The following is a 23,786-nucleotide window of genomic DNA, read 5'->3' as shown; positions in this document are numbered from 1 at the left end:
TTAAAAGGGAAGAATAATACAATAGAAATTTGTGATTTACATAGGGGAATGGTAAAACAAAGTAATTTGAGACAGAGGCAAGGCAGTCCTCATCCATCAGTATCCGAGATCAGTAATTGGTTTTAATAAGGGTGTGAATGGGTCGGGCTGGGTTGGGTTTGCCCTAAACCCTAGCCCAACTCTATGAGCCTTAACTTAAACCCAAGCCCAGCCTGGCCCTACCAGGGCCAAGCATACCCTCAACCCAGCCCAACCCTGGCAGGGTTTTCCCAAGCCGGGCCCAGCCCAGATTGATCTTGAATATCTTGGCCCATTGAGTTCTGAAACTAACAAAGCTCAGTTAGAGCCCACTTAATAAAGCCTAGGCTATAAAAAAACAAAAGACCACTTGGATACAATAAAGCAACCTTCACCATTGAATCAAAGCACATTACATACATGCTTTATAAATATATATTATGTAATATAGGGTCGGGCTGGCCCTGCTAGGGTCGAGGCCTCAACTCAAGCCCGGCCTGATCCTTCCAGGGCCATACAAATATAAATCCAAGCTCGACCCTTGCTTAACCCTAGGCCCAGCCCAACCTTGTTCGGGCTCAGGTCAGGTTTGGGTGGACTCGGGCTGGCCGGGTTTTTTTGACACCACTACATTTTGGTTAGATGCCCGTTAAATTTTATATATGGTCTATTTTAGGAATTAGCTATCTATTTGATATGCATAAAAATAACCCTACCAATGAGTAGTCAACATGTGGTGGAACCAAAGTGGAAAGCTAGAATACAGCTAGCACGATTCTTCGTATCTTGGACTCTCCACCGCCTTAAAAGGAAGGACCCATAAAGAAACTTTCATTTTTCGACTCCAACTAGGATTCGGACTCCAACAACCGCCATTCCTATAAATAGGAAGGTAAGGTACGAGGTAAAACATACAACTAACCACATTCACAATCAATTGCTCACACGCTAGTGCTCTTTCAATTTTCAATTTTCAATTCTCAACTCATACTACTAGTGTTCAGAGTTCTGACTCAAGCATCAGAGAGTTTACGTTGGAGTCCACTTTGTCCCTTTCTCTTGCTCAGTTCTTGGTCTATAATGCATAGGTCTCCCCTCGGCGTAACGATTCAGATTCCAACAACAACATATGTAAAAGTTAGAATACACAAGCTTGCATCTATGATGATTGTTGGATGCTAGGACTGATAAGGTTTCTCCTAACAACTGTAGTCCTGACCAGAGTTTCAATGGGTTCATTCAACTTATGAAAACTATGGACTGTAGGAGATGAAGACGTACTTTAGACTCACTAATCTTTAAGCCAAATGTCATGCAATTGCTATTTTACCACTTCAGTTGGACCAAATATAGCTCCAAATCCTAGAATTTGATCCAAAAATAGCATTCCAAACGCTATTTTGATTCTAATGAAGACAAAAACATAGCCTAAGAAATTATAGAATTGGACCCAAAATCAAGAATTGGACTTCAAGCCAATTCTTGGATTCTTGGTATTTTCGTTAAGCAAGCTTTGGAATACCAAAATTTGGTACCAGATTAATTCTACTCTAAAGTAATTAGAAACGTATGGTTTTCTTAAGTATAAAATTGTATTTGGACTATATAACACAAAATTCTTAAAAAGAAGGCATTGCTGAAGGGGAGTTTCTTCTTGCTTTCTCTGATTGTGACCTAAGGTCATGATTCAAAATTTCGGTTGAATTATCAAAATTTTAGTAAAAGATTTCATTTCTAATTGAAATTGAAACGAAATGACTATCGAAATTGTAGTGTTGAAAAGGATTGTAATTTGCGAAATTGACCAAAATTTCACTGCCATATTTCGGTTATGAAAGAAATTGAAATGAGTCAAAATCCTTACCAAAAAAAAAAAAAAACCATCTGACCGATTTAGTCTGGTCTAATTTTGACTTGTGCAAAGCAAACAAGTGGAGTGAAAAAAACATGAAATCAAGTCAGGAGTCATGAAGATTCACCCAGGTTTAAGAAATGACCAGATCAGATTCAAGTCAATCTGAGTTTTCATTGGCTCAGTGTTTGTGCCTAAATCATGCGAAACGCACCTTGATTGGGTAATTTGTATGAGGGTTTGCCGTGTTCTACAACTAAACATAATCCTAGAAATTTTGTTCGTTGTCTTCAATATGAACCCCTTTTTCTCTTATTTGCTTTATCAACCATTGCTTCAATTCTTTCAAAGTTGGAGAAGGAGAGGAAGATATTAATAAAATAAGAAGTACGGGTGTCAAAGTCGAACCAAACCGAAGTCTTATTGGGCTGGTTTTGGTTTGGGGAAATACTACCCCAAAACGGAACCAAACTGAAACGAAAAAACGGAGATACCAAAACCAAATCGAAACCGGCTCAAAACCCGTACCAAAACAGAAACCAAACCGATCAACCCAAAACCCATTAAAAATCATATTTTTTTCTATAGTTTTGTATAGATGTGTATGGTAAAGCGAACCCAAACCGGGCCAAAACTGAAACCGACCCGATAACAAATCGATTCAAGAAACCGATGTAAACTCAAAACTAAATCAAGCTGAAACCAAACTTTCTGTATTGGTTTGTTTTCGGTTTCATCATTCCCACACCAAACCGGCCCGAACTGACCGATTGACACCCCTAATAAGAAGGGAAAAAAATGACTCTCTTGAGGCCTTAGCCCAAGGTCCGGTCCAAGTTAGCATTTTGATCAGCCGGTTGAACCATAATGGGTCAAAACCTTTGTCGACGGCCCATCTGTAAAAGAATTTGACCTTTGCCCCGTGCAACTCGTACGTGCAAAAGAAAGCTGTTACCATGAACTTCTTTTCCCTGTCCCTAACCCAACGGCTACTTTATAAAAACGGCTAATTCTCTTTCATTGTTTCTTTTACTTTTTCGCTACCTTTCTCTGATTTCAACCCATAACTCACAATTCACTCTCGTATTCCTTCTCCGTTTCTCTCTTCTCACTCACATTTCTGTTGTCTCTTCCTGGACAAGTCTGCTCTCTGCAACTATCGAATTTTCTGGCAAAAGGGCTCGTCAACGAAGTTCAAGAAGTGAATTAGCAGAATAAGTTTGGTTTGTTACTGAAAATGTCCAATTGTGTCAAGAAATTTCCTACGAAAGAGTTCTCCACGCCTCCTCGGACATGGAATTCGTCACCCTGTTCTCCGATGCCAACAACAGAGAAGAAGCGATCGTCACCTCCTGTTAGAGCTGATTCTTTTCATGTCATTCACAAGGTGCCCGCCGGAGATTCTCCTTATGTGAAGGCCAAACATGTTCAGGTGAAACGGTTTCTTTCTCTTTCTTTTCTTTTTTACTGTGTGCTGCATAGTCATTGCTTTTATTTCTGAATTGGGTTATCTTCGTCGATTGCTTTATGCCTGCCCCATCTCCAAACCCCGAATAGGTTATCACTTTGATGGTTTTCGATTTCTTTTCTGGGTTTGGATTGAAGAATTGTGCTGGTTTTGAAATTCCAATCTGGTATTGTGGGTTTTGAACTGTTCTAATTTAACGTTTTCAAATTGGTGTCTAATTGTTTTGAAACTAAATTTCTTTCACGTGTTTATTCTCCCTTGGATTGCGATAGCTGGTTTTAGATGTATGTTAGATTTTGTGATTGTTGATTCAAATTGTTTGTGACTTTTTTCTTTCTCTGTTATTGTTAATTTTTGGTTTCCTCAGATTGTTTCTTGGTACTTATGTAGATTTCTTTGCTAGTTTTGGTGATTAATCTGTGTTTTTGATTGTTTCTCCACTAGTGATAGTTCTTAGATTTTGGAGAAAGTTATGTTTTATTTATTAATTTAAATAATAGCAGGACAACCTAGTTCTTGTTTTAAGATTTTCCTTTGGCATTCTTTCCTGGTTACAGTTGATAGAAAAGGATCCTAGCAGGGCTATCTCCTTATTCTGGTCTTCAATAAATTCTGGTGATCGAGTTGATAGTGCCTTGAAAGATATGGCAATTGTGATGAAACAATTGAATAGAGCTGACGAGGCCATCGAGGCAATCAGATCATTCCGTCATCTTTGCCCGTTTCAAACTCAGGAATCTCTTGATAACATCCTTATTGATCTCTACAAGGTAGATTCCATCCTCTGACATCTTAATTATAGCTGCCTGAATTTCACTATTTTTTTTCCTCCCTAATGTAATCACATTCTGCAAGTTCTAGACATTCAAGTGGTTTTAGTTCTGTACCTTTAAAAGTGTGTGTTTGTGTTCTATAGTGTGATAATTAAATCATAGATTGAAATATATTTCTTCTGTTGACAGAAACTTGAATGAACATGTTGAATTATTTCCATGCACTTATTCGTCTGTCCCTTAAGTGACTTTGCTCTCTGCATAGTGTTGAGGGTATGACATATATTAGTGAATCATGATTCCTTTCTATTTATTTTTTAAATTACAAGTGTATGCCTGCTCTCTATTGCTAAGCAAATGATTTATGCTTTCTATTTCCACTCAAGAGATTTGGATGTGGATTAGCTTCTCCAGATTCCCACAAAAATAGTAAAGAGATGACAATGGTATTTGAAAGTATCATTTGACATGTAGTGTTGAGATGTGTATCTTTCCTCATTCATTCGTTGAAATCAGTGGAAGTGTTTATGTACATTGACATTTTTGCAGAGGTGTGGTAGATTCGAAGAACAAATTCAGTTGCTTCAACACAAGCTGAAGCTTGTTGAAGAAGGTACAGCATTCGGTGGGAAGAGGACAAAGATAGCCAGGTCTCAAGGGAGGAAGCTTCATGTAACCATTGCCCAAGAGAAATCAAGGTGAATAGAAGCTAGCCTTCTCTATCCTCATTATTATTAACTTTCTCATTGTTCATATCAGTAGCATTATTTTTTTCCCCTTACGTGCTCTTAATTTCTTATACCCTTTACTAAAGCAGATTATTGGGGAATTTGGCCTGGGCTTACATGCAACAGAACAACTACCAAACTGCCGAAGAAATTTATAGGTAAACTCATTTATGGGATTATATTTTTCTTCCCTATTACAAATTTGAATTGTGTTACAAAGTACATTAGAAAAATGATCATCAGTACAGCCTAAAACCATTGTTTGGTCTTTTGGAAGTATTGAAATATTGTTCTTGTTTCCATACACATATTCAAACTTGCATGCATTAATGAGGCAGGAGATTGTCTTATTGCATTTTCTTTGCCCTTATTGACCCCAAATCCCAGAGTAGGTATAAATGTTTCTTCTGAATTGGTTTTTTAAATTGCAATATTCTCACCACATTTACAGTATATTTTAGTATGTCTTGCTTCAAGCTTCAGAGTCCAGTTCAAGTGGCAAGTTTTCAGCCATACAGATTGTAATGGAGATACTATAGGGTATGCAATCGGTACATGGTAGCACTGCTGGAATCTCCCAGAAATCTTACTTTAAGTTTGAATAGAAGAATTAGGCACATCATCAAAAATTTTTGATGACATTGAATTGGATCTCTTTTGATCAGTTGCATAGTAGCTGATTAGGATGTCAATATAGTATAGTAGCTAGAGTTTCAATACTGATGATGGAATATAAGAATTCTAGCTCAACCCATTAATTTATTTGTTAAAATGTTTTTCATGCAGGAAAGCCCTCTCTATAGAACCAGATAAGAACAAGCAATGCAACCTTGCTGTCTGCTTGATGCTGAGAGGGGAGATAAAAGAAGCCAAGTCTCTGCTACAGGAAATAGCACCTTCTACCAAAGATCGAGAAGTAGGAGACTCCTACATTAAATCATTTGATCGTGCCTCAGAGATACTGGTTGAGCTTGAGTCACAATCAATTCTGGGCACAGTTAAGAATACAGAGGAGATTAAAGACACCCACAGATCTTTAACTCCCATTAACAAAAATTCAAAAGCATTGGCTTTATTCTTCAATGATCAGAATCAAGGTTGTGACTTCTTGGGCTGTAGAAAGTGGGAAGATGAGAACAACCAAGAATTGGTGTCTTCACAGGTCAATTCGAATAGTTCTATTGAAAAGCAGAAGAAAATATCATGTTCCCGAAATCTGTTCAAGAATGAAGTTGGTATCTCTGGCTTTGAGAAGAGAAGATGGGGTGATGAGACAGAGTTTGAAGGAATTTCTGCACAGAATAGGACAAATACTCATGGAACTTCACAACCCGTCTCTTTCCAACCAAGGCATGATCAGCAGTCTTATGAGAGGCCTTTGTATGTTGATAAATGGAACAAAGGAGTTTATTCACCTAGGGAGCTGGAGAGCATTTCTGGCCTACCTTGCTCTCAGGATGGAAGATGCAGTAGTGAGAGGGGTATCAAAGAAGATTCTGCAAACAATTGCACAGATAAAAATGTCAAAGTATTTGATCTCACAGTTTCTGACCACGGAGATTTGAAGCCTAAATGGACAGGAGCAATATGTAGTTCAAAATATCCCATTAGAGGCGACAAGAAAAGATCATGTGGAGCAGAGTGTTGTACAGTGACAGACGGAAGTCCAAATACTAAACTATTGATTGAACAATCAGTACCAATTGAAAAAGCCCATGCAACACCTCCACAAAAGCTTAAATCCAATAGTGGGGATGGGGATCATAGGTCTGAAACTGCAGTCGAATGCATTGAAGGCAAAAATGTTGGAAGGAATAACTGTTATGTAGCGGATAATCTTTCAGTATCCATTATTACAGGCACTCCAAAGCCAACTAGAGCTTACTCTATCTTCAAGAGTGAGAAGAGTTGGGCTGATATGGTTGAAGAAGAAGAAGAAGCAGAAGAAGCACTCTCAACTTCAAAAATGGAATTTATGACCAATAGAGAGACAACACTGTCCCAAGACTCATCAGTTTCTTTTCAAACCTCTACAAAATGGATCAACGAATGTAATTATGGAGAATCCTTTCATGATGAAAATTTGAACTCCAACATCACCAGTGGCACCATTCCTCCTTGTTCCGTCACTGAAACACGCCCACTATTGCAGTTACCTCCTCAGAACTATGCTGAGAATTTAAGACAGAAGCTTCAAGCAGTTGATCTGAAAGAAGGATATTCGAGGAGCAAGGGTGAGGTTAGGAATCCAATTTCTCAGCGCAAGTGGGACTCAGCAGACAACTACTGTTCTGCATCGCCGAAAAAGGGCTTGACTTTTAATGATCGTAATTTTGTACAAGCAAGGGGAAGTGACTCTGCTTGTTGGAATATTTCAAAGGCAAAGTGGACAAATAACAGGCTTCAGGTTTTCAGAAACATCACTCCAGATAGCCCAAGAACTTGAATTTAATCTGTATTTCTGACTGGAAACCTATATGTGTATAGAGAAAACAGGCATATTTGTACAAAACAAAATTGATGTTCTACATCCTTAGTATTCCTATTTGATTCTAGTTCTGTAATCTTGGTTCTGGTTTAGTAGTTAGAGGTCTACATGTATTCTGTTTCATTGGTTGTTCATGAGTGTCATATGTGCATGAAGTTTTTGTATATCATTTATTCAGTTTACCATAATAAAGAAGGTTGTATCATACATCTGCTATATGAAAAATATTGGGCTATCAATTTATTGTATCACCCACAGCTGTGATTGCAATTAGGAGAGAGCTATGTTGAAAACAAGCATTGCCTCTGGACTAGGCAACTCAATGTCTAAACCTTCCCAAGGCTAAATTCAGACTATGCATTGATCATAAATTTCTTGAAGATAGGCTTAAAGCCTGGCTCCAAGTTGCAGCCCTGACCGGTCAAAAGAATGCTGGCCAACCGGGTTCATGTCCAAAAAGGCGAAAACTTTCTTCTAGGATGGCACATAGCCAGGTGAGGATCCGATCAATCAGCCCAATCCGATATAAGGGTGCAACCAGGCCTGGATGGGCTGGCTGGGTTTTGAAAAACCAGGTCTGGTCTCAGCCCAGGCTTGACCTGGCCCGAGGTCAGGCTGGGGTATCTCAGCCAGGCCCGGGCCTTGCTGGGCTCAGGGCAGGCTGGGCTTGATCCTGTTTTTTTTTTTTTTTTTTTTTTTTCATTTTTATATTTTTGGGAGGGCTACAGGCAGACTTTGGCTCGCCAGACCAAACTTACACCCTCATCTGGACCATTGGATTGGGTAATTTGATTCTAGTTCACTCCGACTACTGACCATTTCCCTGGAAGTAGACGGCGATCGGAAAGACTCTGATTGGACCATTTAGATCGCCGTCATTGACCATGGAGAGAAAGCCATCAACAAAGGAAAGTCTGATACAGATTAAAGCAAAACCGGAAACTAAATGAAAGGGAAAAGACTGGGTATGGTAGTGGTATTTTGTAAGCTAGCACCCTATGTATCTCTCTCTCTCTTCCTCCTTTTGAGGGGTAAGGGAGTCACTTCATAGGGATGAAGAGAGAGATAGACACATAGGGTGCTAGCTTATGGTATACCGCTAGCATACCCATCCCTCTCCCCTAAATGAATTATTCCAACTTTGCTTGTTATCACTTAGATAAACCATGAAAAAGAGGAGAAAGAAGTAAGATCATCACTACTATCAATTAAAATGATATGTAAGAATAGCTGCCTAGTGCAGTTGGTGAGCTATGGTGCGCTTCATGCCCATGTTCACCAGGAGGTCTCGAGTTCGAGTCTTTTGGCTGGTACCTTCCCCCTCCCTATCCCCCCTAAAAAATAAGATATATATAAAAGATCCCAAATCCCAAAAAAAAAATAAAATAATAAATGATATGTAAGATCCAATCCATCTTTCACCAATGGAATCTCATTTAGATAAACCATGAAAAAGATGAGAAAGAAGTAGCTCATTAATTGATTACTCCCAATGCATCATAATTAAAGGCTATATTATCTCATTCTTGTCTATTTTTAGTTTTTTTATAGGTTTTCTTATTGACTATATATTTCATGTTTTTACCTAGTGTAATGAAGTAAAATGCACTTTAATTAATCCCCTCTTTTATCAGTTTATGCACTTGATTGGTAGCATGATTTTTGGTCTATTGAATTAGTGGACTGATTTTGTGGATGATCATCTGGTAGTCTTCTGCTTCATCACACTTATCATGATATACTACATGCTTATGTGTGCATTGTTGGGTTGTGATGGGGTTCAAGGGTGTAAATCAACATAGCTCAAACTATGGGAGACATGAGGAGTAAGGACTAGTCTCTTGATTGTTAGCATAGTTCAAAATCTCATTTTGTTTCGGTCGAAATTTTGAATATTTCGGTCGAATTGAAATGAAATGCAACATTGAATTGAAAAAATGTAGTATTTTAAAAATTTTGGTGAAATTTCGGTTATCTCATTTCGAAAATTTCAAAAATCTCGGTAATTCCGATCATATCATTTCGGAAATTTCGAAAATCTCATTCATTTTGACATTTTACACCCACAAATGACCAAGCAAAACTCATAGAAAAAATACCATATTTCGACAAAATTTTGGTCAAATTTTGGTATCTCAAAATTTTCAGTCAGATCGAAACACTGAAACAAAACGAGATTTTAAACATTGATTGTTAGTGCATGTAAGATTTGTGAATTCCTTCCATAAAAAGACCTCATGTACATTGAGTATTGATCTTAGTGACTAATGTTTCATTGCAATTGACTTGACAATTATGAAATTGTATGTGTATCTACAAATTGTCAGTTTGAAAAAGATTTAATGTCAAAGAGTTCTACAAGAAATTGTTTTTATTTATTAATATAAAATATTATTTATTTTCTCTTTTTGCAAAACGATTGTTATGATTTGTTTTATAGAAAAGGACAGGTTTGTATTTTAGTCCTTATCTCATGTTTATGGGCATTTTGATAATTATTGAAGTAAGCTCGAGGGGCATTCTAGAATGTATATTAGATGGTTAGCATCTCACTTAGAGTTGGACTTTATAGTTGGTTATTTTAATCCTAGAGATTTGAAGATCGTAAGGTGACACAAACAAGGAAATACGAGAAGTTCAAAATATGAATTATGATACACCTGTCCAGTTTGAGTGAGCACCCATTGCTTGTGAGATCCTTAAAAGGAGCTATGTCATTTCATTTAGATTTCTTATTGGATAATCAACATGTTTATCTGTTTACCCAAAAAAAAACAAAAAAAAAACAAAAAAATCAAAATGTATATTTATTTTCCCTTTTGGATTTTATAATTTGCTGGTTCATAACGAAGTTATTTTATCTAAGTTTTTTTCAGGGTTTTGTTCCTAACAAGTGTTATTGTAGACCTGGCCTTAATTAAAATTATTGGATGGGAATAATTACTAGGGCCACAAGACCATTAGATAAAGAAGTAGGTCCTGATCTCAAGTGTATCGACAAGATTAGACGATTTCTCAAAGTGATCCCTAGTCTACTTCAAAATTCTTGATCTTTAGCGAATTCTTCAACCGTTGATAATATTGTTCTATATCTATAGTGAAAAGAGGATCTCTTCAGCCATGAGATCAGACTCTCTGGCTAGGTTGGGAAACGTAATTTTGACTTGAGGTGGGAGGCAATGAGGAAAATTATCTCCTCCAGTCCCCTACCAGGCCCAATTTCCCAATGCATATAATAAGGGGGGGGGGGGGGGGGGGAGGGGGGGTGGACCCCACTCAAGCAGGGGTAGGGTGGTCATTATGCCATCCCTTATTACAGGTATTGGGGTAACTGGGTCGGACAGGGAACTAGAGGAGACAAAGATCCGAGGAATGATGACATTCATCCTTCACAGAGTCCAAAATTCACAAGATCAAATCATCAATGCTAAACTTAGCCAATCATGATTTTGTCTTATTATTTTTTTCTTTTTTAGGCATCCAAACATAACCTTAAAGATAAAGTTTTGTGCAATGGGGTGAACTCTTCACTCGCTTTATTTATAGTATAATTATTTGCCCAATACATGTTGAAGGATTGAGTTTCCCTACCCAATACATTTTGAAGGATTGAGTTTCCCACCACCCATGGTGAATGATAATGGGACTTCATTTGTAGAATTGAGCTCGTCTCTAGGGAGGTGTGCGCCCAGGGTTCTGTCAGGGGGCATCCAACGGCGAAGCTGTGCCGCACACATCTCAATGCACACCTAGGGATGTGTGTGGCACAGCCCAGAGGTTGGCAGCGCCCTGGGCATTCCCTGCTCCCTGGAGACGATCCTCATGATCCCCATTTGTAACAGGTGTGGGGAAGGTATTTTTATGGGTGGTGAACCGTTGTCCTTTCTTGGTGGAAGAAAACTTTGTCCTATGTTGAGTCCCAAATAATTTGACTATTTCCAAAGTCCCATTCAAATGCAATAATAGCCATTAACAAAAATGATGAAAACTCATTGGACAACCATCATTATACCATATGCTAAGAATTGGGTAAGAAAAATAGATCGAAGATGGCTTGAAGATTAGCTCTCTGATGCCAAAATCAGTAATTCAAGCAACACTAATGAAAATTGGGAACATGGTGACTAAGTTAGGCGAGAATAATACATGCCACTGAGGCATTGAGCATCCCTTTTTTACCTTTCCCCACCCAAGTGGTGAAGGTATATTCCATCAATATTTCTCAGATTTCAAGATTTTGTTAACTCTTTTTCGTGACCAACCTAGAATTTTTTTTTCCCTCCTGTCCGAACAGCGGTGCTCGGACAAGACCGTATCATTCTTTTACATGGAGGTGCAAAATGACGACCTTGGCCCAGTTTCCATTTTCTAAGGATCCGTTTTTTTTTTTTTTTTTTTTTTTTCTTTCTGGTTAAGCACTTTCCAGGCATCTTCACTAATCACACCAGTCAGTTCTCACTGCAAACGCCACGTGATTATGTATATGGCATGACGTATTCATGGCCAAGGCCAGGTTTTGTCTTAACTGGGTGGTCACATGACAGAAACAAAATCCTAAACTTATCCGTTATGGAACCCTAGATTTAATTATTGTTTTTGGTCTATCGGTTTTGTTTGTCGGTGTCAGTCCTTTGCTCCACAACTGGGCCAAAGACTAATAATAACGTTCTGAGAAGTAGTTCTCTGTCCGTTATCTCTCTCCTTCTCAAAATAAAAGGGACAAAAATGTCTTTTTATATGGGGAGGAGAGAGATAAACTCATGGGAGTGCTGATGTACGTCGCACTCCTGAACTGAGAACTTTTTCCCTGAAGTTTTTCCTATAAAGAAAAGAAATCAATAAAACTAAACAACAATTTTGCTCATAATTGACTTCCTGCATGTTTCATGGTTCTTCTGAAAAAAAATTGGGCACTGTTCTCTGTGCAGGCTGCGTCCAGGTACATGGGATTGGATGCAATTACTATTTTACTCTCCTAATAGGCCCATATGCTTGAGCGCAGCAGCCTGCACAGAGAACATTCTCTCAAAAAAACGGACTATAACTTTGATTTTACTTAGGAGTTTGGACTATCAAAAATTGAACCAATAGGAAAATTAACTGGTCTTTCTTTTTTGGGCTGGATTTTTCTCACAAATATGTCCTCAAATATTTTACCTAATATTTTCCGTGAGAAATGTCAATAAGACCTACCAAAATATCTCTCTTGAGTCTTGAGGCGCAATGCTAGAAGGACCTTGGAGTCTGATATTTATCAGACCCCACAGTTGCATTGTATCACATGATCTCTCATTTCATTAATTTTTGAAGAAATTTTTTATTCCATAATTCGTCATTCAATTTGGGATTATTGCTGAAAACAAATGTTTTTTGTATGTTTGCGTAAGACCCATTATGAAAAGGGCCCAAGAGAATCACTTGTTACATTACTTACTACCTACTACTATTACTTGAATCATACAGGGAGATAACATCGCCAATTAAGACCATTCATCACATGGGAGACTTTACAAATTTGTAACCACATTTTTAATGCCCAAGGTCACATTAAGTCGAAACACCTTCTATTCCCCTTTTCAAATCGGCCCAAGTGTGAGACCATTAGGAGAAGAAGAGGGGTGATGTTTTATTTTTAAGATGAAATTATTACTTTTTTCAGCAAATTAACCATGTGCTCGTTAAAGAGCAAGAGTTGAATCAAATGAAATAGAAATTCTAAAACAACTCCTCAATTATTCCAAAATTTATATTCCACTTGATTTCTATTTCACTGAAATAAGGTGCAAAAATAAAACCACAGAATTTCCGAAATAGAAATCATATCAAATTACGCATAATTAAACCAAATAAATAAATAGGGAATAAGAATGCTAACAGCTGGTAGTGTGGTTAGCGTATTTCCTGTGTCTGCTCCCAATGAAATTGGAAGTCGCATCCAAACCAATGCCTATGTGTGCATTTTAATTGGCTACCACTCTGGTTCAGGGGCTACACGACCGATTAACGTTCTCTTTCCCAAAAACTCATCTTTTTTTTTTCTTCCTAGTTTTATAATGGTAAGTGGTAACATTGATTTCTTCTAGAGTTAGCAAGCCATGCCATCCCTCTCTCCTTAGTTTTAGAAAAAATCCTTTCTAAACCCTATATATTCTTAGAGAAATTTCTTAAATTCATGAGATAAGAAAAATAATTATAAGATAAGTATATTTAAAATTTATTTTACATCCATAAATACAGATTTTGAAAAGATTTACTTCATCCCAAAATTAGTTAGTGTTCATTCCGCCCAAGAAGAAAATAGAATTAAACTTCTTAAAATACCCTTTGACATCACTTCTTTTCATAACTTAAGGCTAAAGATAAGGCTTTCTACAAAATGTATACTCATATATTTGCATTTGTGTCTAGAATCGTCATTCGTATGAACACACTCAATGCATCAACCATATGGTTTCCCTTGTTGTTTGACAGACTCCATCAAGAGGATAGAGGACAGAAGAAACCAAATTTCTGCCTCTAAAATAATCCAAATTGGCATTCAATGCACGTTGACTAACGACACAAGGGGCAATATGGCCAAAGCTTATTACAGCTTACCCGCATCTTCTAACATATTCTATCATCTTCTATCATTGATTGATTATGAGTGAGACCATTTTAGAAAGCTCGAAGGGCATTTTGGTCTTTCAATTCTGATCCTCTACGGTCTTTCAATTTTCCGTCTTACTTGTATATGGGGCACACATGACAATACCGAGCAGGCGGAAATAAAGGATTTCGATTCCGCGAAAGTATCACGGACCTAAGCTCGTGGAAAAGTGAAAGACTAACAATAGAACAAGAGCAAGGCGGCTCTCTCTCTCTCTCCTCTCCTACTTACAAATAGTGATGATCAGACCTTTACGCGTCTTAAAACTTTCCATGAACGTGAAGACCTTTTATCTTAGTGATGACTTTCAGAATTAGCTTCCATTGCATCACAAAAAAGTGAAAGAGAGAGAGAGCTCTAAGATGCTTCATACGATGCTTCTGTGGTCCATAAGAGGTCATAATTCAATTCCATAACAACCCACTTGCCGAGATTACTAATAAGCCATGAATATGGAGCACTTAAAGAATCCATGGTTCTAAGGTGATCCAACTCTCTCCACTTCTCATCAGCTTTATATGATTTTTTTGTTTCCTTCTTCTGCAATTGTTGTTGTTTTAGTGATTTTTGCTGTGTTTTGTTTGATGGGTTTTATTAGATTAGTCTATGTGAATTAAGAACTTGTTCTTTTTAGTGTAGATTCATGGCTATGCCTCTTCACAAGATGGGTAAGGAGGATAACAAGGATGATATGGAGCTTAAGGACAGCAGTGTTTCTGAAACGAGCTCCAAGTCGCCGGAGATCCGTGCTTTTTTCGCCTTAGTCGACAGAGCACATAGTTTACAATTGCTTAACGAGAAGAATCAAGGATCAGAGAAACCACTAAAGAACAATTTCAGTGTATGGCAGCCTTCATTTGAGCCGGAAGACTTCAATTTACCTCCAAAGAGAGGTTCCACTTCCACTTCCACTTCCACTTCCACTGTGGATCATCCCATAAGTGGACTTGGTGATGAAGGAAAACATGAGGAGAATAGATTGAAGAGAGGTTTGAAGAGGCCAAGACCGTTTCTTGATTTGGCTCCACTTTTTGTTTCTGAGGAAGGATTGAAGAAAGGAGATACAGGGAAGGTTTTTTTATGTGATCTTAACAAAGAAGCTGAATCATCTGAGGGTGTTAATGGGGGATCTAGTTGAATCTTGAACTTGGAATTAGGAAGAGTTGGAATGAGTGATTTAATACACATTAACTCAATGTCTGTGAGAAAGTGATGGTTGTATGTAGAATGTGGATAGATAATTTATTTTATGTTTTAATTATTATTCAATGACATAAACTGATAGATGTTTGGTGAAAAAGTAGAAAATAAATGTGAGCGGTAATGGAATGAGATATCACAAAAATATAGGCCTGTTTGGATGAATCCACAATGCAATTTCATTGACTAGTTTTTTCTCTTTTATTATTATTATTATTATTATTAGGGTAAATTGCATGTTACCCCTTGGTTTTCAAACAAAATTTAGATCACCCCCTGATTTTTGAAAAAACTCAAATCACCCCTTCTACAGTAATGGTGTTAATCTACTGTTAGTTATTGGTGTGAAAAGACTATTTTACCCTTGTACTAAAATATTAGAATTAAATTTACAATACTACCCTTCCTTTATCTTCAACATTGGTCAAGGATAGTTTAAGGATTTAAATTTATTTAATTGGCTGACATCATCATCACTTAACAACATAAAACTAACGGTAGAGACTAATTTGTCATATTGGGATCTAAACCAGGGGGTGATTTGACTTTTTTCAAAAATCAGGGGGTGATCTGAGTTTTGTTTAAAAATCAGGGGGTGATGTGTAATTTACCCTTATTATTATTAGGGCAAGAGATCTCTACTTGGTCGCATGATCTCTACACAAGCATCTAGGCCGGCCAATGAGGAAGCACGCCTAGGTATCTCTATCAGGGGTAGAGGCATCATTTCACGATGCCCTGTGAGAGATCGTAGGAAACACTACCAAGTAGAGATCTTTTTCCTTACTATTATTATTTTGTGGGTTCTATATTGAGTAGCAGAAAGCTGAAAGCCATCATCTATTTAAGTATTTGAATGAAGCTGACTGATGTATTAAAGTGGTTCAAGAAAAACAACCAAACACAACCTTAAATTTTGTTTAAGAATAAGACTCTAGATGATGGATGCTTTCTTCAAAGTCAAATAAAATACTAAAACAGAAGGAGAGTTGTAGTTTCTTAGTTTCCAAGTCTTCTGATTCATACTACTCATGTGAGCTTCTAAGTTGTTTCAAATTACTTAGTAACTAAGCTGAATTAAAGGTTGTACAAATGATTCACTTATGAAAAGGGTAACATCTAGGTTTGAGATTGCACCTTGTGTCCATAGGAGTTGCAGTTCAAGATCTATGTGACCTTAATGGAAATAAGATTATTAAAAAAAAAAAAAAAAGAAACTAAAACTAAAACTATGGCTTATACAAAAATAAATGTAAAAAAAAGATCATATGGATTCATATGTTAGCTCAAATTGCATTAATCCATAAATGTGGCAGTTTATTTATTTATTTTTGGGGGGGGGGGGTTGGGGGTTGGGGGAGTGGTACTATTAAGGTCAAGTTTTTCCACCATATTTTATTTTATTTTAGTTCTTCGAATTTCGCAGTATATTGCTCTACTTCTTATACTTCTACACTATTTATTTTTTAAATTGGCTCAAAGTTTATTTTACTTAGTCTACTCACTATTTATTTTTTAAATTGGCTCAAAATATATTTTTTAAATTGACTTCTTTATTTGACATTAACGTCCACTTGGAAAGCTTTGAGTGATTCAAGTCTTTTGAGTTTTTTTTTAACATTTCCATGAGACACTCATGGATCTTCTAAGAAATGTCTTTTCATGTAAGAAAGATCAAACATGTTTCTTGTATCTACAAATAGATTTACATTTTGGGAACATCTTATTGTCACCATATGTATGGTGACATGCATTGTAACATAGCTCTCGTTCTGTCACAATAATAAGTAACATTATTGACCATTGGATATCTAGGGAATGGTCAAAATTAGCCACGTATAAAAATTTGATTCTTAAGTTCAATCAATTCTTCTCATGTATATCTCTGCAACCCCATAATCTCATAAACTGTTTTTATAATCTTGAAAAATTTTCATGTTTGTTTTGCCATGTGGCTAGCTTCAATTAAACTAAATTTGACAAGTAAATGATAAGAAGACAATTAATTTGAGTTGTAATAGCAATCTCGGTTGTGTATTTCTATTGATCTATGGAGTGTAATATATACAAGAGGTAAAATCAATCTAATCCTATAACTATTCCTATATACAAGGAAACAAATAAATACAAGAATAGAAAGGACAAATACAAGGAGATATATATGGTAATGCACAGTTGGAGATAAGATTTCCATGACCCCATGAGGTGTCATGCTAAGACTCCCCCTCAAGTTGGAGCGTGGAGATTCCGAACGCCTAACTTGGATAATAGAAGACGAAACTGATCGCGGCCAAGCGGTTTGGTAAATAAATCTGCCAATTGTATGCTGGTGGTAATCTTCATGGGCTTGATGAGACCCTGTTGGAATTTCTCACGAACAAGGTGGCAGTCAATTTCTATGTGTTTTGTATGCTCATGGAAGACGGGGTTGGCCGCAATGTATAGAGCTGCTTGGTTGTCACAATATAAAGGCACATGCATCGTGGGTGGGATACCCATATCGCGGAGAAGAGAACTCAGCCAAGTAAGCTCTCAAGTAGCCACTGCCATGGCTCGATATTTTGCCTCGGCCAAAGATCGAGAGATGGTGTGTTGCTTCTTGGTCTTCCATGAGATTAAACTGTCGCCCAAAAAAATGCAATAGCCAGTGGTGGAGCACCGAGTCATGGGGCAGCTGGCCCAGTCAGAGTCACAATATGCGCATAACTCAAGTGTAGAATTACAAGAGAAGTGAAGACCTTGCCCAATAGTAGCCTTCAGGTAACGAAGAAGCCGATGGGCGGCATCAAGATGGGTCTGCCGGGGTTGATGCATGAATTGACTCAGGATGTCCACGGCATGGGTGATATCGGGGCGGGTAACTGTTAAATAGATCAAACGACCCACCAATCGCCGATAAGAGGATGGATCGGAAAGAAGAGTACCCAACTCATTGTCAAGCTTTAAATTCTGCTCCATGGGAGTGTCCATAGGGCGGGTACCAAGAAGACCACAATCTTTCAAAATGTCAAGTGCATATTTGCGTTGATTGAGGGTGAGGCCATTGGCTGAACGGGCAACCTCAATGCCAAGAAAGTACTTGAGGGTGCCAAGATCTTTAATGTGAAAACGGGCATGTAACATAGCCTTGACTTCCTCAATCAGGCTGATTTCTGACCTTGTAATAACCAAATCATCAACATAGAGGATGATGAACACCGAAGCCGCACCACGATTGAGATAAAATAAAGAATGGCCGGACTCAGAGTGACAAAATCCGAAATCGCAGAGGGCAGCGGAGAATTTAGAGTACCATTGACGAGAGGCCTGCTTGAGCCCATAAAGTGATTTATGTAGGCGGCAAACCAAGGTCTCCCCCTTTTGCCGATAACCCGGAGGGGGCAGCATATAAACTTCTTCATCAAGGTCACCCTGAAGAAAGGCATTATGAACGTCCATTTGTTGAAGGGACCAACCACGAACAGTGGCAATTGCTAAAAGAACACGCACAGTGACTAACTTGGCCACCGGTGCGAAGGTGTCATGAAAGTCGATGCCTTCGACCTGTGTGTAGCCTTGGCTACCAAGCGCGCTTTGTAGCGCTCAACTGATTCATCGGAATTTCTCTTAATTTTATAAACCCATTTGGAGCCAATAGCCTTCTTGCCATTAGGTAAAGGGACAATAGACCAAGTCTGATTCCGAGTCAGTGCCTCAATTTCTGATTTCATTGCATCACGCCTAGCTTGGTGCCGCATAGCCTCAGTAAAGGTAGATGGTGTATCACTGGTTATGGAGATAAGAAAAGCCAAATGGGGAGGGGTAAATCTGGAATAATTTGAAAATGTAGAAAGAGGGTAAAATGTACCTGAATCAACGTTCGACGAGGATTTTTGAGACAAGGTAAGCGAACACTCATAGTCTTCCAATCGGCGTGGAGGCTGGTGAGTACGTAAGGAGCGTCAAAGAGGGACCTCAACGGGAGGCGGCGGTGGGGAAACGGGTAAAGGAGTTTCAGTAGGAATAGGGGTAGGTGGGTTAACGGGTTCAATGGAGGTATTGGGAACCGGCCATGGAGCGAGTTCAGGGGATTGAAATGGAGCAGGCTCGGAATCGAGTTGGGTTATGGGGAGGGGTAGAACCGGGGAACCCGGAATGGGGTGTTGTGAAATGGAAAAAGGAAAATACTCGTGGAAGGATACATCACGTGAAACATATAACTTCCTGGAGACTAAGCCATAAATACGATAGCCTTTCTGGCCGTGTGGGTAACCCATAAAAACACCTGGCGACGCTTGCTTATCAAACTTATGTTGAACGGAATTATTTTTCCCAAAACACAAACACCCAAAAACGCAGAGGTGGGAAAGGATGGGGGGTTTCCTATGCAATATTTCAAACGGAGTTTTGTTTTGAAGCACACGGGTAGGGAGGCGGTTGATCAAATAAGCCGCAATGAGAATGCATTCCCCCAAAAAATGGATGGGCAAATGGGATTGAAACCGTAATGCCCGAGCAATGTCAAGTAAATGGCGATGTTTGCGTTCCATGACCCCATTTTGTTGAGGGGTGGTTACACAACTGGATTGATGAATAACACCCTTGGTGGCCAAAAAAGAAATGGTAGGTTGATTAAAAAATTCCTTGCCATTGTCAGACCTGAGACACTTAATATGTGAATGAAATTAGGTTTCAACCATAGCAAAAAAATGCAAAATGAGAGCATTCACATCAGATTTAGAAGACATCAAATAAACCCAAGTACTGCGAGAATAATCATCAATAAAAGTAAGAAAAAAATGAGCACCAGATAAAGAAGTAGTGCGATAAGGTCCCCACATGTCCAAATGAATTAAATCAAAACAAGAAGAAGTTGTAACTGTACTTCAAGAAAAAGGCAACCTAACTTGTTTAGCCAAAGGGCAAATGGTGCAAGTGCACTTATTAGAAAAAGTACTATCAGAATGTGATCGGTTCAAGTGAGCTGCAGTGGCGGTGCCAAGATGGCCCAGACGCCAATGCCAGAGATCAAAGTGAGCACCAGGTGAAGCAGCCGAAACAAAAGGGGAAGATGGTGGTGACTGGAGAAAGTAGAGCCCTCCTTGGCGCTTACCCGTCGCAATAATCCTCTTTGATTGTTGGTCCTGGATAACACAAGAATCAGCAGAAAAATTACAGAACAATTGGAAGTAGTTGTGAGTTTAGAGATAGAGAGTAGGTTAAAACGAAAGGCAAGGACATGTAAGACATGATCAAGAATAATGCCAGGAAATAAATTCACACAACCATAATGGGTAAGGGGGACGGTAGAACCATCAGGTAAAGAAATAGGAGAAGAATTGGAAACAATATGTAAGGTTGAAAATAAAGATATCAAAAACAATACGATCTGTAGCACCAGAGTCCAAAATCCAAGTGCTAGATGTAGTGAAACAGAAATGCTTACCAGCAAGGTTAACCAATGGATGATTACCAGAAGGGGTTAGGCTAAGTAGCTATTGAATCTGATCCGTCGTAAGAGATGGAGCGGAAGACGAAACGACAGCAGTGGTAGCGGCAGCAACATGGCGGGGAAGAGACCCAGAGGCACTAGAGGAATCGGACCCAGTAGGATAATTGTCACCATCAAGCAGAGGAGTCACCAAGGAGGATCCAGGCTGATCACTCGAATGGAGAAAATAAGGAGAAGACATCGGCAAGATGGCCGAAGCCGGCATAGTGGAGGAATCCGAAGCATCGGCAGTAGCCATGAAAAAAACACCAGAATCAATCAAGAATCCTGGGCGAATGATACCATGATAAGAAGACAATTATTTTGAGTTGTAATAGCAATCTCGGTTGTGTATTTCCATTGATCTATGGAGTGTAATAATATATACAAGAGGTTAATCAATCTAATCCTATAACTATTCCTATATACAAGGAAACAAATAAATACAAGAATAGAAAGGATAAATACAAGGAGATATAGATGGTAATGCACAGTTGGAGACAAGATTTCCATGACCCCATGAGGTGTCATGCTAAGAGTAAACAAGGGACCATCGGGTATTCGGTATTCCTACCTATAAATTTTATCCTTATTTGAATTGTCACGTGATGGAAATGTTATATAACTACGAAATTAAATGTCACCATTGTGGGGCAACAAGTTCAAGTCTTTATATTTATAACTTTCCAATTTTGTATTTTGGATGGAGATCTTTTTTTCACTTGTCGATTTGGTGTTGTGGGGAAGGTTTCTTTGGTTTATTGAATCAGTTTTTCGAAAAAAAGAAAAGTAGACTCATATTTCACTCATAGGCCTACCAAAAAAGTTTAACTCATGTGAAAAGCATCAAATATGTTTTTTATAATTAAGAGTGGATTATTATTTATTTAATTAAAAGAAAAATGTTCAAAGATCACAAGCTCCCCTAGTATTGGTGAGATGAAATAATCATATTTATCTCTAATATGCAAGGGCATACAGATTACAGACATATTAGAACTTGATATTAGTTGATAAGGGCACCAGATTGACCTCCATCGATTCCAATTTAAATAGGGTTGGATCAGTCAAGAATCAACTGAAAACCTAGAAAATGGGATCAGAAAGAAGTAACATAGATTTTCATCGATCTTTGACTTTTTTTGTAAATTATTTATTCAAAAGTCTTGTAAATCTAGTTAAAAAGGGTAAGTTTTATTGAATTTCTAATATTTTACTAATTAAAACCAAAAAAAAAATGACAAAAAAGAATATCTAAGTACATTCATAAGTAACTTTAAAATAGGTTTTGAGAATCAAACATAATTAGAGTCAATCATTGATTCCAATTAGAATCATTGATTCCACTTAGAATCAGCAGGTTTCAATCTATTTCTTTTTTAAAAGAAAAGTTCTCTGTGGAGAGAGTGTACCACTCATGTCTAGACACAGAGGGGGGCAAAATGACCACCCCATCCCCAATGAAAGGCAGAAATTCTTCTCCCATGATGTCAACACGCGTCTCATTAACCCCCACATGCACAGAGGCCATGCTCCCTCACAAAAAACGCGGATCCTTTTTTTTTTTTTTTTTTAATAATCATGGATTTGTTCATTTGGTCTTTTTCTATTCTTTTTCCCCTCTCTCGTTTCCCCTTGAGTTGATGTTTATTAACCACTTTTTCTTGGTTTGCTTTATTCCTAATAGATGTATATGTATATTTCAAGCAGTACAAAACTAAAAGACCTTCTTACTTTAGTACGTATGGTCACCGGGTCATGTGTTTTTATAATATGTCTCTCATAATGATCATGAATGTGGGAAACAAGATCCAATGTCTCTCATAATGATCATGAATGTGGAAACCAAGATGCAATGTTCCTTCCACACTTTTGCTTCTTTTTATTTCTTTCCTACTACCGATGGACCACCCCCTCCCCCTCTTCCTCTAAAAATGGGGACCGGTGGATTGTCTTGTTCTTTCCTATTCACTTACATTGACTAATTAAGGATTTTTCTATCAAAAAATAAAAATAAAAATAAAAAAAATTAAGGATTTTATCATTAATAAAATGCGTGCAAGACTTTAAAAAAAATAAGAAAAAGGGGAAAGTTTTTCTTCACCATGCGATGAATGTCCACCATATCACTATCTTAGAGTTCATAAATTTTTATAAGATTTTAATTTGTTTTCTAAAATACCCTTTTAATATCATCTCATACGCATCTGAAGTCTTGTAGTTAATGAATTCTCATTTACTGTGGCTTAAGGAAAACTCAATCCAAAAAAATATATATTTATTAGAAATGATTTATATAGTGTATTGGTGAACCACATAGTTAATGGTATAATTGAGAGGGTCTCCAATAATTTGGAGGGTTTGATACGTCAAGTATCACTTTGAATGTGGCATATAACTAATAAAGCATATTGCATAGAATATGGCACATTGCGTGGGACTGAAATTTTATACAAGGATAGACCCCAATGGCCCTGGCAAAGTTTGTCAGGTAGTGAGACAAATTATTGAAAAATCTAGAGAAATCTAGTAATAGTCACGAGTACCAATAGGCATGCATGGATATTATAGGGGTGCAAGTTTAGCCCTGACGGCCCAAGCCCGCCCTGAGCCCGAATAGGACCTAGTTTGAGATACCCTGGCCAGCCCATGTATCTCCTTTCCCCCCCCCCCCACCCCATGGTCATGGCCAATCAAGGTTAAGGTTGGATTTTTCGAACTTTGAGTTAGGGCCGGGCTAGACCAGGGCCTGACCCAATCCGACCTTGGTTTGTTAAAAGGTCCAACCCAACCTGAGCCTATTGCAGTCCTAATGGACATACACAAGGAAACATTCAGAAAGGTGTTCAATTAAATTAGGCTCTAAAATTTTTCATTTGGCCAAATCAGACCATGTCCTGACCACATCACCTTTCCACGTGGCAAAAATAAGTATGCTTGCAAACCCATCGTGATACAAATTTTCATTTCCATGCTTTTCTTCCTCCCCCTCCCCCTCCTCCGAATTTTTTTCCTCTCAATTACACTGCCCATATGTTTGAGTTTAAAATAATATTGCAAGTGTACGGGTCAATCGTTGTTACGGGTCGAACACGAGGAGATCAACCTTGAATAAATTTTCACTTTTAATTAACGCGAAG

At 38.1% G+C, this 23,786-nt stretch overlaps 3 protein-coding genes across 3 annotated transcripts; 2 read left to right on the top strand and 1 right to left on the bottom strand.

Moving 5' to 3' along the window:
* Positions 1-2,893: 2,893 nt before the first annotated feature.
* LOC122639479 lies at positions 2,894-7,450 on the top strand. Its single transcript, XM_043832348.1, has 5 exons — positions 2,894-3,302; positions 3,896-4,108; positions 4,661-4,809; positions 4,929-4,997; positions 5,626-7,450. The coding sequence occupies exons 1-5, from the start codon at positions 3,108-3,110 to the stop codon at positions 7,283-7,285; spliced, it is 2,286 nt and encodes a 761-aa protein (XP_043688283.1). The 5' UTR covers positions 2,894-3,107; the 3' UTR covers positions 7,286-7,450.
* A 7,073-nt stretch (positions 7,451-14,523) lies between these two features.
* On the top strand, positions 14,524-15,159 carry LOC122640665. Its single transcript, XM_043833893.1, has 2 exons — positions 14,524-14,592; positions 14,654-15,159. Exon 2 carries the CDS (start codon positions 14,668-14,670, stop codon positions 15,112-15,114), a length of 447 nt encoding a protein of 148 aa, XP_043689828.1. The 5' UTR covers positions 14,524-14,592; positions 14,654-14,667; the 3' UTR covers positions 15,115-15,159.
* Positions 15,160-17,708: 2,549 nt separating this feature from the next.
* On the bottom strand, positions 17,709-18,614 carry LOC122639081 (uncharacterized mitochondrial protein AtMg00810-like). Its single transcript, XM_043831918.1, has one exon. The coding sequence runs from the start codon at positions 18,612-18,614 to the stop codon at positions 17,709-17,711; it is 906 nt and encodes a 301-aa protein (XP_043687853.1).
* Positions 18,615-23,786: the final 5,172 nt, after the last annotated feature.

Source organism: Telopea speciosissima, chromosome 9 (genome assembly GCF_018873765.1).
Source record: "Telopea speciosissima isolate NSW1024214 ecotype Mountain lineage chromosome 9, Tspe_v1, whole genome shotgun sequence".
In the NCBI taxonomy this organism is placed as follows: Eukaryota; Viridiplantae; Streptophyta; class Magnoliopsida; order Proteales; family Proteaceae; genus Telopea; species Telopea speciosissima.
This window is presented reverse-complemented; position numbering and strand designations above follow the sequence as displayed.